This window comes from Homarus americanus, unplaced genomic scaffold (assembly GCF_018991925.1).
Source record: "Homarus americanus isolate GMGI-L3 unplaced genomic scaffold, GMGI_Hamer_2.0 scaffold38393, whole genome shotgun sequence".
Lineage (NCBI taxonomy): Eukaryota > Metazoa > Arthropoda > Malacostraca > Decapoda > Nephropidae > Homarus > Homarus americanus.
Genome location: NW_024719307.1, coordinates 280,961 through 296,037, shown reverse-complemented (window position 1 = coordinate 296,037; position 15,077 = coordinate 280,961). Strand labels below are relative to the sequence as shown.

Here is a 15,077-nt window from a genome sequence, read left to right as displayed (position 1 = left end):
AATAACTACTGGGTCTTCCACAATGTGACCCTGGGGAGTGATAAAGAGATGGTCTGCCTCGTGTATTAAAGTAGACAGGTGGCGACGTTAATGAAGCTGGTTATCAAATTAAAGTGAAGATAATCCCACATTGCTCATCATAAGTGGGCAGAAAGATTAAAAAATAAATTCAATTATAATGGCGAATAATAAAAAATTCAGTTATAATGGCGAATAAATAAAAAATGTCACTTATAATGGCGAATAAAAAAGTCACTTATAATGGCGAATAAAAAAATGTCAGCTATAATGGCAATAAAAAAAACAGTTATAATGGCGAATGAATACAAAATAGTCACTTATAATGGCGAATAAAAAAATCACTTATAATGGCGAATAAATATTTTACACGATAATAATTTGTTTTTGTTGCTTCCTGTGAAAATTGTGGACAGAAACGAAGTAAAATTGGCTCGGTTATGATCTAAAGAATTAAAAACATAAGGAAGAGGAAGATTGAGAAAGTGAAATAACAAATCTTTGGGGGAAAAAATAAAAATCTAAAATAGGAATCAGAATTTTTTTTCCAGTTTGTTACCAAGACGACGTATCACCACCGAGCAATCTGTGAGGTGAGAGGGAGGGGTGAGTGAGGTGGTGTGGTGAGAGGGAAGGGTGAGTGAGGTGGTGAAGTGAGAGGGAAGGGTGAGTGAGGTGGTGAAGTGAGAGGGAAGGGTGGGTGAGGTGAGAGGGAAGGGTGAGTGAGGTGGTGAAGTGAGAGGGAAGGGTGAGTGAGGTGGTGAGAGGGAAGGTGAGGGAGGTGGTGAGAGGAAGGTGAGTGAGGTGGTGGTGAGAGGGAAGCGGTGAGTGAGGTGGTGAAGTGAGAGGGAAGGGTAAGTGAGGTGGTGAGAGGAAGGGTGAGTGAGGTGGTGAAGTGAGAGGGAAGGGTGAGGAGGTGGTGAGAGGGAAGGGTGAGTGAGGTGAGAGGGAAGGGGTGAGGAGGTGGGTGAGAGGGAAGGGTGAGTGAGGTGGTGTGTGGAGAGGGAAGGTGAGAGGTGGTGAGGAGGGGTGAGTGAGGGTGAGGGTGAGAGGAAGGGTGAGTGAGGGTGAAGTGAGAGGGGAAGGGTGAGGAGAGGAAGGAGAGGGAAGGTGAGTGAGGTGGGTGAAGTGAGAGGGAAGGGTGAGTGAGGTGAGAGGAAGGTGAGTGAGGTGTGAGGAGGGAAGGGGTGAGTGAGGTGGTGAGGTGGAGAGGAAGGGTGAGTGAGGTGGTGAGGTGAGAGGAAGGTGAGGAGGTGAGAGGGAAGGGTGAGTGAGGTGGTGAGGAGAGGAAGGGGTGTGAGTGAGGTGGGTGAAGGAGAGGGAAGGGTGAGGAGGTGAAGTGAGAGGGAAGGGTGAGTGAGGTGGAGAGGTGAGAGGGAAGGTGAGTGAGGTGAAGTGAGAGGGAAGGGGTGAGTGAGGTGAAGGAGAGGAAGGGTGAGTGAGGTGGTGAAGTGAGAGGGAAGGGGTGAGGAGGTGGTGAAGTGAGGGAAGGTTGAGTGAGGTAGGAAGTGAGAGGGAAGGGTGGAGTGAGGTGGTGAAGTGGAGAGGGAAGGGTGAGTGAGGTGGTGAAAGTGAGAGGGAAGGGTGGGTGAGGTGAGAGGGAAGGGTGAGTGAGGTGGTGAAGTGAGAGGGAAGGGTGAGTGAGGTGGTGAAGTGAGAGGGAAGGGTGAGTGAGGTGGTGAAGTGAGAGGGAAGGGTGAGTGAGGTGGTGAAGTGAGAGGGAAGTGGGTATCTGATCATTGGAAAACATATTTGTTATTGTATTCGTGATGACGTCAGCGAGAGCCCATATCAGTTGTGGACAAGTCTGAAAGTCATGGCAGGTGAAGTTATTACTCAGTAAATGGCGGCGTGGCGGGGGGAGCAGCAGTGTGTGCCGCACGTCCTCGCTAATGTCAACAAGAGAATATTACGGGGGAAGCCATTAGCCGCCTCCCGTCCCTCTTTTGTCTTGGTTCACTGTCAACACACTATATATATATAACGTTTAGCTTTTCTCTTAACTATGAGAAAATAAATTCCATCTTTCTAGGGCATCTGTAGTGTGTGAATACCAGTAACTTTTAATGGAGCCTCGGCCAGTGGATTTTCGTTTGAGCGGACATGAAAAACATATTCATTTAATAAATACTGTGTTGTAGTAATTATAATCTCATTCAGGAAAAAATCAAACACGCCATCTTTAATGTTTACATCCTCTAAGAGTCTAAACCAATCAGCGATCGTCTCATAAAATGGAGGAAACTGCAGCGGGCCTATTTGTCCCTACAGTATTCCGGCAAGATTTGTGTCTGGTGTATCGCGGCAGGTCTCTTCACATTTTGGCCAAGTATAATGTACTGGATATTTTGTTGGAAGTGTATTGTGTAGATGATAGTGTGGTCATAAGGGCAGTGTAGGTTATGAGCTGTCCTTCAAAAACAAACCCGGGCAATGCGAGGATCCCCAGGTAGTCATCACTAGACAAGGGTTTTTGAGAAAATATATGAATTTTGTTGATTTTTTTAGTATCAAGAAATAAAAAAGTAGCTTTTCTACTCATTCATTTCCACTAGTTTCAGACGCGCTCTTTCATTTGCATTCTGAGCCACAAATTTCTATTCTATGAATTATTATTTTGAGAAAAACGCAATTTTAGATGGAAATGTATATTTTTTTCCGCATATTTTTATTTTATTTTAAGGAAACTCTATACAGTAAAGGCATTTACTCCCTGGGTACCAGCCCCTGGGGACCATCCATAGCCTGAATCACTGTATAAAAAAGCGTTTTAGGGATAACACCAGTGTTTGTGGCCCTAAATTCCAAAATGTAGTTTCCTCGTTACCTGCCTTGTGTACGACCTGGCTGCTCTCTAGTGAAGGTGAATAATATTGATAAAGCCAATATTTACTACCTACCCGTGGCCATCATCTCCGAATTTGCATAATATGTTGTGGTGACGTGTGGTGTCATAACAAGTCACACCCCTGTCTCAGAGGTTAAGGCCACACCACGAGCCACATATTGTATGGTAACAAGTCCTAGTACCATCACTACATAGTGTATGGTGACAAGACCTAGTACCATCACTACATAGTGTATGGTGACAAGACCTAGTACCATCACTACATAGTGTATGGTGACAAGACCTAGTACCATCACTACATAGTGTATGGTGACAAGACCTAGTACCATCACTACATAGTGTATGGTGACAAGACCTAGTACCATCACTACATAGTGTATGGTGACAAGACCTAGTACCATCACTACATAGTGTATGGTGACAAGACCTAGTATCATCACCACATAGTGTATGGTGACAAGTCCTAGTACCATCACTACATAGTGTATGGTGACAAGACCTAGTATCATCACCACATAGTGTATGGTGACAAGACCTCGTACCATCACCACATAGTGTATGGTGACAAGACCTTGTACCATTACTACATAGTGTATGGTGACAAGACCTAGTATCATCACCACATAGTGTATGGTGACAAGACCTAGTACCATCACCACATAGTGTATGGTGACAAGACCTCGTACCATCACCACATAGTGTATGGTGACAAGAACTCGTACCATTACCACATAGTGTATGGTGACAAGACCTCGTACCATCACCACATAGTGTATGGTGACAAGACCTCGTACCATCACCACATAGTGTATGGTGACAAGACCTCGTACCATCACTACATAGTGTATGGTGACAAGACCTAGTATCATCACCACATAGTGTATGGTAACAAGACCTTGTACCATCACCACATAGTGTATGGTGACAAGACCTTGTACCATTACTACATAGTGTATGGTGACAAGACCTAGTATCATCACCACATAGTGTATGGTGACAAGACCTCGTACCATCACCACATAGTGTATGGTAACAAGACCTTGTACCATCACCACATAGTGTATGGTGACAAGACCTAGTATCATCACCACATAGTGTATGGTGACAAGACCTCGTACCATCACCACATAGTGTATGGTAACAAGACCTTGTACCATCACCACATAGTGTATGGTGACAAGACCTCGTACCATCAACACATAGTGTATGGTGACAAGACCTCGTACCATCAACACATAGTGTATGGTGACAAGACCTCGTACCATCACCACATAGTGTATGGTGACAAGACCTCTTCGCACCATTACCACAGTGTATGGTGACAAGACCTCGTACCATTACCACAGTGTATGGTGACAAGACCTCGTACCATCACCACATAGTGTATGGTGACAAGACCTCGTACCATCACCACATAGTGTATGGTGACAAGACCTCGTACCATTACCACAGTGTATGGTGACAAGACCTCGTACCATCACCACATAGTGTATGGTGACAAGACCTCGTACCATTACCACATAGTGTATGGTGACAAGACCTCGTACCATCACCACATAGTATAGGATGTTGTTGACACACTGAGGACATCTCGTAGTCTTTCATAAATTAAACTCCGGTATCAAGTTCTCCTGCAAGACTGAACCGAATGTCGTGATATTTACGTTATTTCGTGTGTGTGTGTGTGTGTGTGTGTGTGTGTGTGTACTGTAACCTGATAGACGGATCATTAAACACATTATCCACTAAGGGTAATGAGAGGCATCTGGCGCGTCTTACAGTATTAACATTATCCATCATTAACTTTGAGGAAATTCAGTGGTTTTTAGCTTAAGGAGTATTATAAAAGATGTGAACTAAACTAAACATTAACTACCTTAGGACCATAAACTGTAAGGTGTTATGGGGGGGGACCTTGACCACTGAGAGAAGATCATCACTAATATTACTGTTGTGTTGTTTGCAGGACGCGGGTCAACTGCTGAAGGTAGTGCCGGGACACACACCGTCACCATTATGCTGGAACCGAGCAGTTCAGAGGAGGAATCTGACGATGGGGTGCAGGAGAAACCCGTCGGACGTGGCCACTCTTCCCGTTCCGATGGTGCTAGCAGTCACGATACACACGTTCCCGATGGCGCGACAAGCACTGCTCCTTCCCTGCAGGTTCCTGGAGTACCCACCTCCCTCCCCAGGTGAGTCTTACCCTCTCCCTCTCCACCCCCTACACTAACTTGGCCCATATGGTATAATGTTCTTTTACCTCACCGTAACACCTATCCTTAACTTGTAACCTGTCTCTACACACCTGTCTCTACACACCTGGTCTACACACCTGGTCCACACAGACTTATTAAGGGGTGTTTGATACCTCGCACATTTCTTCTGCCAAGTAACACTAATGATGATAAATACTGGATGAGCTTGTTATCCAGGATGTACTGTACTCATTCAACACTCATGAAGTAAAGTTATGATGCTGTAACGTAAAGGTTGTGACCAATACACGTACATGACAAGTGTTGTTAAGTGTATCCGGGTGTGGTGGGACACTGGAGTACTCCACGTATCATGAGACATACGAGTCTACTACGAGTATAATCCGGAGCGTGAAGAGAAGTCATAAGGTAGCCATATACAACTTGTGGTGTACACGAGCCATATACAACTTGTGGTGTACACGAGCCGTATACAACTTGTGGTGTACACGAGCCATATACAGTACAACTTGTGGTGTACACGAGCCATATACAGTACAACTTGTGGTGTACACGAGCCATAATCAACTTGTGTATACACGCCATTTGCCTCTTGCGGTGTGTACTAACCATGTAGACCTGTCATGGTGTATATTAGCCATGTAGGCCTAGTGTTGTACACCAGCCATTTGTGTCAGTGTACACTGAACATCTGTTGTGTGGGAGTGTACACCGGCCACTTGTCGTGTGGGAGTGTACACCGGCACGTCTCCTGTAAGGTTATTGTACGTAATGTACTACATCATAGCAAAAGGTGATGGGCATTCTTTAGCTGGTAAGCTGAGCTGGAAACAAAAATACAGTTTTATAAAGAAGACGAGTACTGTTATATATGAGACGGAGAAGAAGTGGTGATGACACACTGAGTGAGGTGACCGGCTTATTGACTCCCAAAATAATCAATGTTGTAGAGTACCTGAACACTTCTCCACGGTGTTAATATACCGACTAGTGCCGGGTGGCAGTGATGGATGGCAACGTGACGAGTGGCCGGATGACGGGTGGCACAGTGCCGGATGGCAGAGTAACGTGTGGCAGTGTCGGATGGCAGATTAACGGGTGACACAGTACCGGATGGCAGAGTAACTTGTGGCAGTGTCGGATGGCAGATTAACGGGTGGCACAGTGCCGGATGCAGAATTACGTGTGGCAGAGTGTCGGATGGCAGGTTAACGGGTGGCACGGTGCCGGATGGCAGAGTTGCCGGATGGCAGAGTAACGTGTGGCAGAGTGCCGGATGACAGAGTAACGTGTGGCAGAGTGCCGGATGACAGAGTAACGTGTGCAAGGAGACAGTGTTACACATCGATGACGATGGTTACAAAGTGGTAAATTGTGAACTTGTGTTGTGCTGTGCTGTTAAACTGTTCAGCAGACCGATGGCGTTGTAGATGCTCACCAACACTACAGTACAGTGTTGTTATAATGCTGAGTGTACCGTAACAAGAACATGTATCTTATGTATAGCTGTAATAAAATTCATTAATACAATATTTGGACAAAAATAATCATACTATTAACTTACTTACAGTAAACACGGACAAAGGTAAAGTTCAGTATATTGACATATTGCCTCTTGCACAGTTGCAGCCCATACAGCCTCGTCCAAACTTGCAACTTCATTTCATCAATTTCGTGCATGGCTTGGCTGCTGCAGTTCTCCAGACAGACTGCCAGTTTGTCACGCATCATCCGCCCCCAGTTGGTGGGGGAACAGCACGCTGCCATGTTACACAACATCCTCAACACATAATTATTACATCATATGATTTAAGGATTATTAAGAAATAATTTGGTTTAATAGTTACCAAGTCTTGATCTGATTTTCACCTAGAAGTTCGGGCTGTATGTTCAGTATTGCTCAGTATTGTTCAGTATTGTTCAGTATTCTGCATGATCATAACCTATTTTTAGGGTCTTCTCGGCAGACCTAATTGCATATGCATGGAGGTTGTAGGAATCTTGAACTCGACACAATATACAGAGCCTGTTACTAGAGCTGACCTGAACAGCGTCAACAGTGTGTGATAGAGCAGTGCATCTTGTTACCGTTTTCTGTTCGTTTATTATTCTGGCTTGGAGTTACTACACGGCCGATGCCAAATTTACATTGAAGTGAGTAAATGCCTCACTACTGAAACTCAAAGTCCCATAAAAGTTTGTTTGGAGAGGTTGTATAAACGACCTCTTAATGTGAGGCTTTCCATCCTCACTTACTGTATTGTAATGTGGATTTATACAGCCAAAGACCTTGTGTTTTGGCTGGACAAGTACTCGCCAGTACCGTGTTATTGTTGATCAAGCGTGCACGTAACTTGAGGGTATTGTATGAGAACTTGCTCTACATATGCCCATGAATGCAGAAGGCTTGTGTGCATTTGAAGTAGGATTAGTTCAGGTGTTTCTGCATGTAAAATGGCAAGTTTTAAAATATACGGAATGACGACCTATAAACTTCTCAGTAATAACCACCAACACAACACAATACTGTCTGGAGAAGGTAAGTTCATCTCCTCTGTGGTTTTAACATCTTTTCCTGTTAAATTATCACACACAAAAAAAAATCGTTGTATCAGCCTGGGTAATGTCGGACACAGCAGTAATGTACAGTACACATTAAAAAAAAGTATCTTTACGGTGCGTCCGATGAATTTCCTAATGAACTCTGTGACTCCCGTTGTCTCGGTAGGGTTATCAAAATTTTTCTTCCGTTGTCTTATTGCCTAACACTCACCCTCAAACAGCATTAGAATTACAACGCTTTTTGTTCTTCGCTTTTGTTGAATATTTTAGAAATGTTTTGTTTCGTCTCATAAAAAAGGATAACTCATTTTATCACATTTTTTGGAATATTGTTTACCCTACAGCCCTTGGCAGACTCAAGATAACGTGGGCTTTATATGCAACAGTTTAAAACATTAATGAGTGTATATATATTTAAGGCTTAACAAAAGATACGTTGGTGATTAAGAGGCTATTTTATAATAAAGGTGTGTGGGGGTACGGCTTCACTACAGCTGTATTTTGAAATGTATATCACATTCTGATTTATGAAGACGCCTAAACACGACACAAGAACAACTCACTTATTTCGTACCAATTTGTACAAACTGTAAACTAGTCTAGGTAAAATAAGTTTGTAATGCGTTTCACATGATGTCCCCCCCCCCCCCAGTGCCCCAGTACTGTGTGTCACCGCAGAGGATCCCCGTGTCACGTGTCCCCCACTAGCAGAGTTTAAAGTACTTTGGAATGATCGGTGAGGCAGTGGTGGTTCAGCTAAATGACCCCACTGAGCACAACCGCTGTGTTCCCGTTTAAATTTAAGACCCTAAAAAAAAAAATCACGCCCCAGAACTTTTATAATCCTAACAAATAGTAGATACAATGTCAGCCATATTTTAAGTACATAAAATAATGGGCCCTTGGAGATTTTGAGACTCCTCCTAATGTTTGGACCAGGAGAGTTTGGTACAAGCCTCTCCAGATCATCGCACTTATGATGGTGGAAATATTGCATTTTCAACCTTAGAATTTGTCCTAATATCCCGTGCATATGGCATCACAATGTCTCTGAGATTGGTCATATTAAGAAAAAATAAAAAAATCCCGGTTTAGCAAGTGTTGAAAACGAGTGAGGTAATGTTTGGTGAAAGAGCATGGAGGCAAAAGGCTGATAATATATAATAAAGACGATGAAAGTTACATATGGTGAATTTGGAGAGCGGGTCACTTGCTTGACACAGGCTTTCAGTAGTAAACAGAGAAGAAACATGAAGTGAATATATAAATTAGCAATAGATCTGGTAATATTCTCAGTGGCTATAAGGGAGCCGCTCTTGTCAACTGCCTTGTGAGTTGATAGTGACACTAACGAGATCCTTCCCACGGTACAGAAGGTTTCACTGAGGATAGTTATGACCATACACTCCCTCCGGCTGATACAAGCTGCACCTGTTAACCACACCCTTCACCTGGTCCTGATATGCTCCGACCGCGGAACACTATTGACTTGTCACACTCTACAACACTTGTTTCTATTCCTTTCGAGTTTAAATAATTATTTTTGTATATCAGTGATCGTCAGCCTTTGCATTGTGTTGTTGGTGGGAGGATGCTGATAAATCCTAGCCGGGGGGGGAGGGGGGTAGGTTAGGCGACAGGCCGGCACAGAGTACAAATTGCGTCCTCGTCCCATGAGGGCTGAAGACTTATGTGTGTGTGTGTGTGTGTGTGTGTGTGTGAGTGAGTGAGGCGGGCACACACTAACACAGGAGAGGGCACTATAGAGGACCTCGGAGCCATCAGTGAGGTAGCCGGGCTGTGTTAATGTTATTGTAGAGCTTCACGGCGGATCTAGACGCCATTAACGCATTAATCCCACCTGTTGGTCCACGCCTCTGTTGCCGCCCCTGCTGTTGCTGCCCCTACTGTTGCTGCTGCTGTCCCTGCTACTGCTGCTGTCCCTGCTGCTGTCCCTGGTTACTGCTGCTATCCTTGCTGCTGCTGTCCCTGTTACTGCTGCTATCCTGGCTGCTGCTGTTGTCCTTACTGCTGCTGTCCTTATTGCTGCTGTCCTTGCTGCTGTTCTTGTTACTGCTGCCGTCCTTACTGCTGCTGTCCTTACCGCTGCTGTTCCTGTTACTGCTGCTGCTGCTGCTTGTAACTGCTGCTGTCCTTACTGCTGCTGTTCCTGTTACTGCTGCTGTTCCTGTTACTGCTGCTGTTCTTGTTACTGCTGCTGTTCTGTTACTGCTGCTGTTCCTGTTACTGCTGCTGTTCTTGTTACTGCTGCTGTCCTTACTGCTGTCCTTATTGCTGTTGTCCTTGCTGCTGTCCTACTTAGCTGTTCCTGTTCTGCTGTTACTGCTGCTGTTCCTGTTACTGCTGCTGTTCCTGTTACTTGCTGTCCTTACTGCTGCTGTTCCTGTTACTGCTGCTGTTGTTACTGCTGTTGTCCCTTGCTGCTGTTCCTGTCACTGCTGTTGTCCTTGCTGCTGTCCTTATTGCTGCTGTCCTTACTGCTGCTGTTCCTGTTACTGCTGTTGTCCCTGCTGCTGTCCCTTGCTGCTGTTCCTGTTACTGCTGCTGTTCCTGTTACTGCTGTTACTGCTGCTGTCCTTACTGCTGCTGTTGCTATTACTGCTGTTGTCCTTACTGCTGCTGTTCCTGTCACTGCTGTTGTCCTTACTGCTGTCCTTATTGCTGCTGTACTGCTGCTGTTCCTGTTACTGCTGTTGTCCTTACTGCTGCTGTGCTGCTGTTCCTGTTACTGCTGTTGTCCTTACTGCTGCTGTTCCTGTTACTGCTGTTGTCCTTACTGCTGCTGTTGCTATTACTGCTGTTGTCCTTACTGCTGTCCTTATTGCTGCTGCTGCTGTTCCTGTCACTGTTGCTGCTGTTCCTGTCACTGCTGTTGTCCTTACTGCTGCTGTCCTTATTGCTGCTGTCCTTACTGCTGCTGTTCCTGTTACTGCTGTTGTCCTTACTGCTGCTGTCCTTATTGCTGCTGTTCCCTGCTGTTGTCCTTACTGCTGCTGTTCCTGTTACTGCTGTTGTCATGCTGCTGTTGCTATTACTGCTGTTGTCCCTGCTGCTGTCCTTATTGCTGCTGTCCTTACTGCTGCTGTTCCTGTCACTGCTGTTGTCCTTACTGCTGCTGTTCCTGTTACTGCTGTTGTCTTTACTGCTGCTGTCCTTATTGCTGCTGTCCTTACTGCTGCTGTCCTTACTGCTGTTGTCCTTACTGCTGTTGTCCTTACTGCTGTTGTTCCTGTCACTGCTGTTGTCCTTACTGCTGCTGTGATTGTTACCGCTGTTGCTTCTTCTACCCCTGTTGCCCCCGTTACTCCTGCTGCTCCCGCCCCTGTTGATTCTGCTGTTGCCTCCGTTGATGTTGTCCTCGTGTTGATGCTGCTGGTACAGTACACACACACAGCTGGTAGCGTGAAGCAGTAAATGGACCCATTTGTTAGTAATTATCAGTAATTACGAGTCCATTTATTTGTTAATGCATAGAATAAATGGGTGTGTTAATTTGATTATGCCAGGAACTATTGTGAAATGAAAATCATTTATATGACCTTATGAGATAATGAAGTGTAAACTGCCTACTGTGTGTGTGTTCGTGAAAACTTCTCTTGAAGGCTCACACTTATGTATGGAAGTTATACAAAATCGTTTATAAAAGTCTATCTTAGTTCACTTCACTGAGATGGGTGGGCGGATACAAGTCGATATATGTATATATATATATATATATATATATATATATATATATATATATATATATATATATATATATATATATATATATATATATATATATATATATATATATAGTACACTTGTATCTACAGAGGAGGATTGCCACTTGATCTAATACTGAGGCGAGAGCAGTGTTAGAGATTCTAGTTCTGAGGTAGACTCGGATCTTCTAGGACTGAAGTGGTCTCTCAACTGCTCAGTGATAGTTCAGTAATGTTTGGAGTCCAGCCACAGACTGCCTAGCTCTCCAGGGCGAGACCACCTTGGGGCTAAATAACAATGACGTCATGAAGTATGATGCATGGGTTCAAGCTTCTAGAAGCTTCTCTCAGAAGGAAGGGTTGCTATGTGTCGACGCCTTGGTATGAACACCTGAGATCAGTGTCAGCAGCGTTACTGAAATAGCTGTCAGGAAAATGATCTCGTTGAGCCATGAATCATCCTCAATTGACGTTGCAAATATCTAACAAAGGTAATTAATAATTTACACTAAATAATTGGGAGTTACAATTATTAAGTGATGCATCTAGTCATCAAGTAAGAGTCATTAGTGATATAAGTAATGAGCTTTAAATGTGATATCATCATATTGAGACATCTCTGGTCGACTCACTGCTGCCAGACCATCGTACGTCACTAGGCCAGCTGCGTTTGACCAAGCTACATGCTTGCTATGAAAACATCTTTGACCCCTGCTGGTCACGTGTGTGTGTGTGTGTGTGTGTTGTGCGCGCGCGCGCGCGCGTGTGTGTGCGCGTGTGCATGCGCGCGTGTGCGTGCGTGTCTGTGTGTGTGTCACGCTATACAATAATAGACAACAAACATTAAGATGGTTTGATTGGCTCTGTAATATTTGGAAAGTCAATATAACAATTAATATTTACAAGGAAAATAATTATTTACTGAAATACAGCAATAAAAATACAGTATTTAAATACTTTTGAGAAAGAATTAAGAGAGAATTAAACTGTTGCCCTAAAGTAATCCTGACTGAATGGCTCACAATAAGTAGCTGTGATGCCACCATAAACAATATGTAAATGATTAACATAAACACCACTAATTAGTTACACTGCACCCAGCCCTCGGCCGGGTCACTGCTGTGTCACGTGTTTCTCACTAAATGTTAACTACTTACTGTAAATGATCAAACACAATTTGACCAATTTTTTTCTTCGTAAAAAGTAGTGTAACATCACACTAACGTCTTATTCTCGTTTACTGACACATACTCAAAAAAAAAAAATAATAATATATATATATATATATATATATATATATATATATATATATATATATATATATATATATTATATATATATATATATATATATATATATATATATATATATATATATATATACTGTATAGTTAGTAAATTAATATTGTTTTCTTCAGGTAATCAACAGTCCTGTATTTTGTGCTACTGACCAGACCCACCTAATAACCTCTCCCATAGATGATTAATTAAAAAAAATTGCATTTTAGATTTTCAGTAAATTATTTAGAAATAATTGTAGTGTTATAAACCACTAATTACCATTGATAATTAGCTTTAACTTAGCTTCCTAGAGAGTTTTAGCCTGATACAGTATTATCTCTCTTCAAAGATATAATTAAATTTCCCCCTTGATTAGATATATAAGTAGCAATTAGAAGTTCTTGACAGTTTTTGGATACCATAGCTGTAATTGACCTTGTTAGTGTACCGTAGATGAGTGTGTCGTGTTGTAGATGGTAACACAAGTTTCCCTCCTCAGGCGAGCCAGCATAAGGGCGGGACAAGGGTATGACACTAGGTTTGTTCAACTCCATTATTTTTATACTGGTGTGCCGGGCGACCATCTGCCTCCCTCCTGCACCACCACCACCTACAGTAGATAATGGCATCAATAATTAAATGAATAAAATAATCCATATTAATAATTAAACGTGATCTTGCTTTAAAATACAAGAAATCCTTTGAGAAAATTTAGAACTATACATATTTAATATAGACCAAAAAGTTCTAATTAAATTAACTTAAAATAACAGCTTTTCTCTTCATTCATTATACTTTTGTGTTAAAGTATTGCAATCACTTAATAAAGTCTTGAATAATAAATAATACTTATAAAGAAATTCATAAATTGTATAAATATCTGGTAAAGATTTGTTTTTTTAATTTTTATATTTTTCGCGCTCTCGTTAGTACTGGTGGTGGGGAGGTGTGGCGGGTGGCGCCTCTGTTGTGTGAAGGCTGTAGTTCAGTGTGTCTACCCTCTACTGCCACTACATCTTCACTATATACGTGTACACTGTCCGTCCTATGCCTCCCTTCACTCACTCACTCGCTCGCTCTTCAGTGACGTGTGGTAGTGTATCCTGTGTGTAAATAACCTGCTTTTGTTTTACTCTTCCCGGCGCCTCTTAGGAATCTTTTAGTCTTGAAGGAGGTTTTAGTAATGTGACGTAGTTTTTCCTCTTAGTCAGTATGAAGACCTTCCTGTTGTAAGTGTTGCCGCCTCTACAGTAGTTATACATATTAGGCAAAGTTTATATGTGTGTTTTGCTTTATTATTGTACAGCTACAGCACCATATATGACAGCACAAAGCATTAAAACTTTTATTGTGAGTTATGGTGATGGAAAGACTATAGTTGTACAAATATAAGATCACACACACACACACACACCATACCATAACTCTCGTGTCGTCGGCAGGTAAGTAACATTATTTTGCACTGTGTGTGTTTGAAGACATTTTACCTGTTGTAAGTGAATAACTTAACCCTAATGAATAGTGAGGACCTCCTTCACTCCTGCTGGCGGTGAAGGGATGCCAGCCAGTTTCCTCACCAAATCACACATGGTGGATAGTTATGGCGGATGGAGGAAGACCGAGACTGGAAGCTGTTGTGGGAGAGGTGACGGTGACGCCATTTTACAACCGGAGTTTACCGGGGTATTAATGAGGTGGTGTTGAGGGGTGGTGAGGTGGTGTTGAGGGGTGGTGAGGCGGTGTTGAGGGGTGTTGAGGCGGTGGTGAGGGGTAGTGAGGCGGTGGTGTGGAGCGGTGTTGAGGGACAGTGAGGTGGTGTTGAGGGGCGGTGAGGCTGTGTTGAGGGACGATGAGGAGCGGTGAGGCGGTGTTGAGGGGCAGTGAGGCGGTGTTGAGGAGCGGTGAGGCGGTGTTGAGGGGCAGCGAGGTGGTGTTAGCGTGTAAACAGCCCCCATCTACGTCCATTGTGGGTAAAGTAATCGTTTCCAGGGTTAAGGATTTATCATGGCGGCGACGGGAGAAACTAAGTGCGTCTCTGCATCCTTCTCTCCTTCAAGACCTCCTACCCTCCTTCACCACATCCTTCCCTCCTTCACCACATCCTTCCCTCACTTAGTTACTGCGGTCTTGGGTGCCTAAAAGCGCCATCGCCATAACCACCCCCTCTCGTTATACCTCTTGGCCCTCCCTCCTACCATAACAAACAGTGCCATCTCCTCAGTGCCATCCTGTCTGGGAGTCTCGCCAACCACTTCCCTCTTTTGTTTCTCGCTCTGGCACTCACAAGCTCTGGCGGGTCTTCCATCTCCTCCCTCACACCATTGTTGCTGCTGCTCCTCCTAACTTTACTCACCTTCCTCTTATTTACTCCTCTCCCATTATTTTACTTACGTATGGTTTCTCTTGTTCTAACATGCCACTAATT

General features: G+C 43.5%; 1 protein-coding gene across 24 annotated transcripts in view; it reads left to right on the top strand.

The window, feature by feature from the left end:
- Positions 1-15,077, top strand: part of LOC121859966 (calcium-dependent secretion activator-like) — a 381,073-nt gene that overhangs the window by 88,092 nt on the left and 277,904 nt on the right. For 19 of the 24 annotated variants that reach the window (XR_006087793.1, XM_042356942.1, XM_042356928.1 and 16 more), the window contains exons 2-4: positions 4,833-5,061; positions 6,656-6,670; positions 13,152-13,190. Coding sequence is in view for 23 of the 24 variants with exons in the window: in XM_042356942.1 (XP_042212876.1) it covers positions 4,883-5,061; positions 6,656-6,670; positions 13,152-13,190 (233 nt within the window). In the remaining variant the exon portion in view is untranslated. The remainder of the gene's footprint in view (positions 1-4,832; positions 5,062-6,655; positions 6,671-13,151; positions 13,191-15,077) is intronic. The other 5 variants (XM_042356923.1, XM_042356930.1, XM_042356924.1 and 2 more) reach the window with 5 other exon arrangements.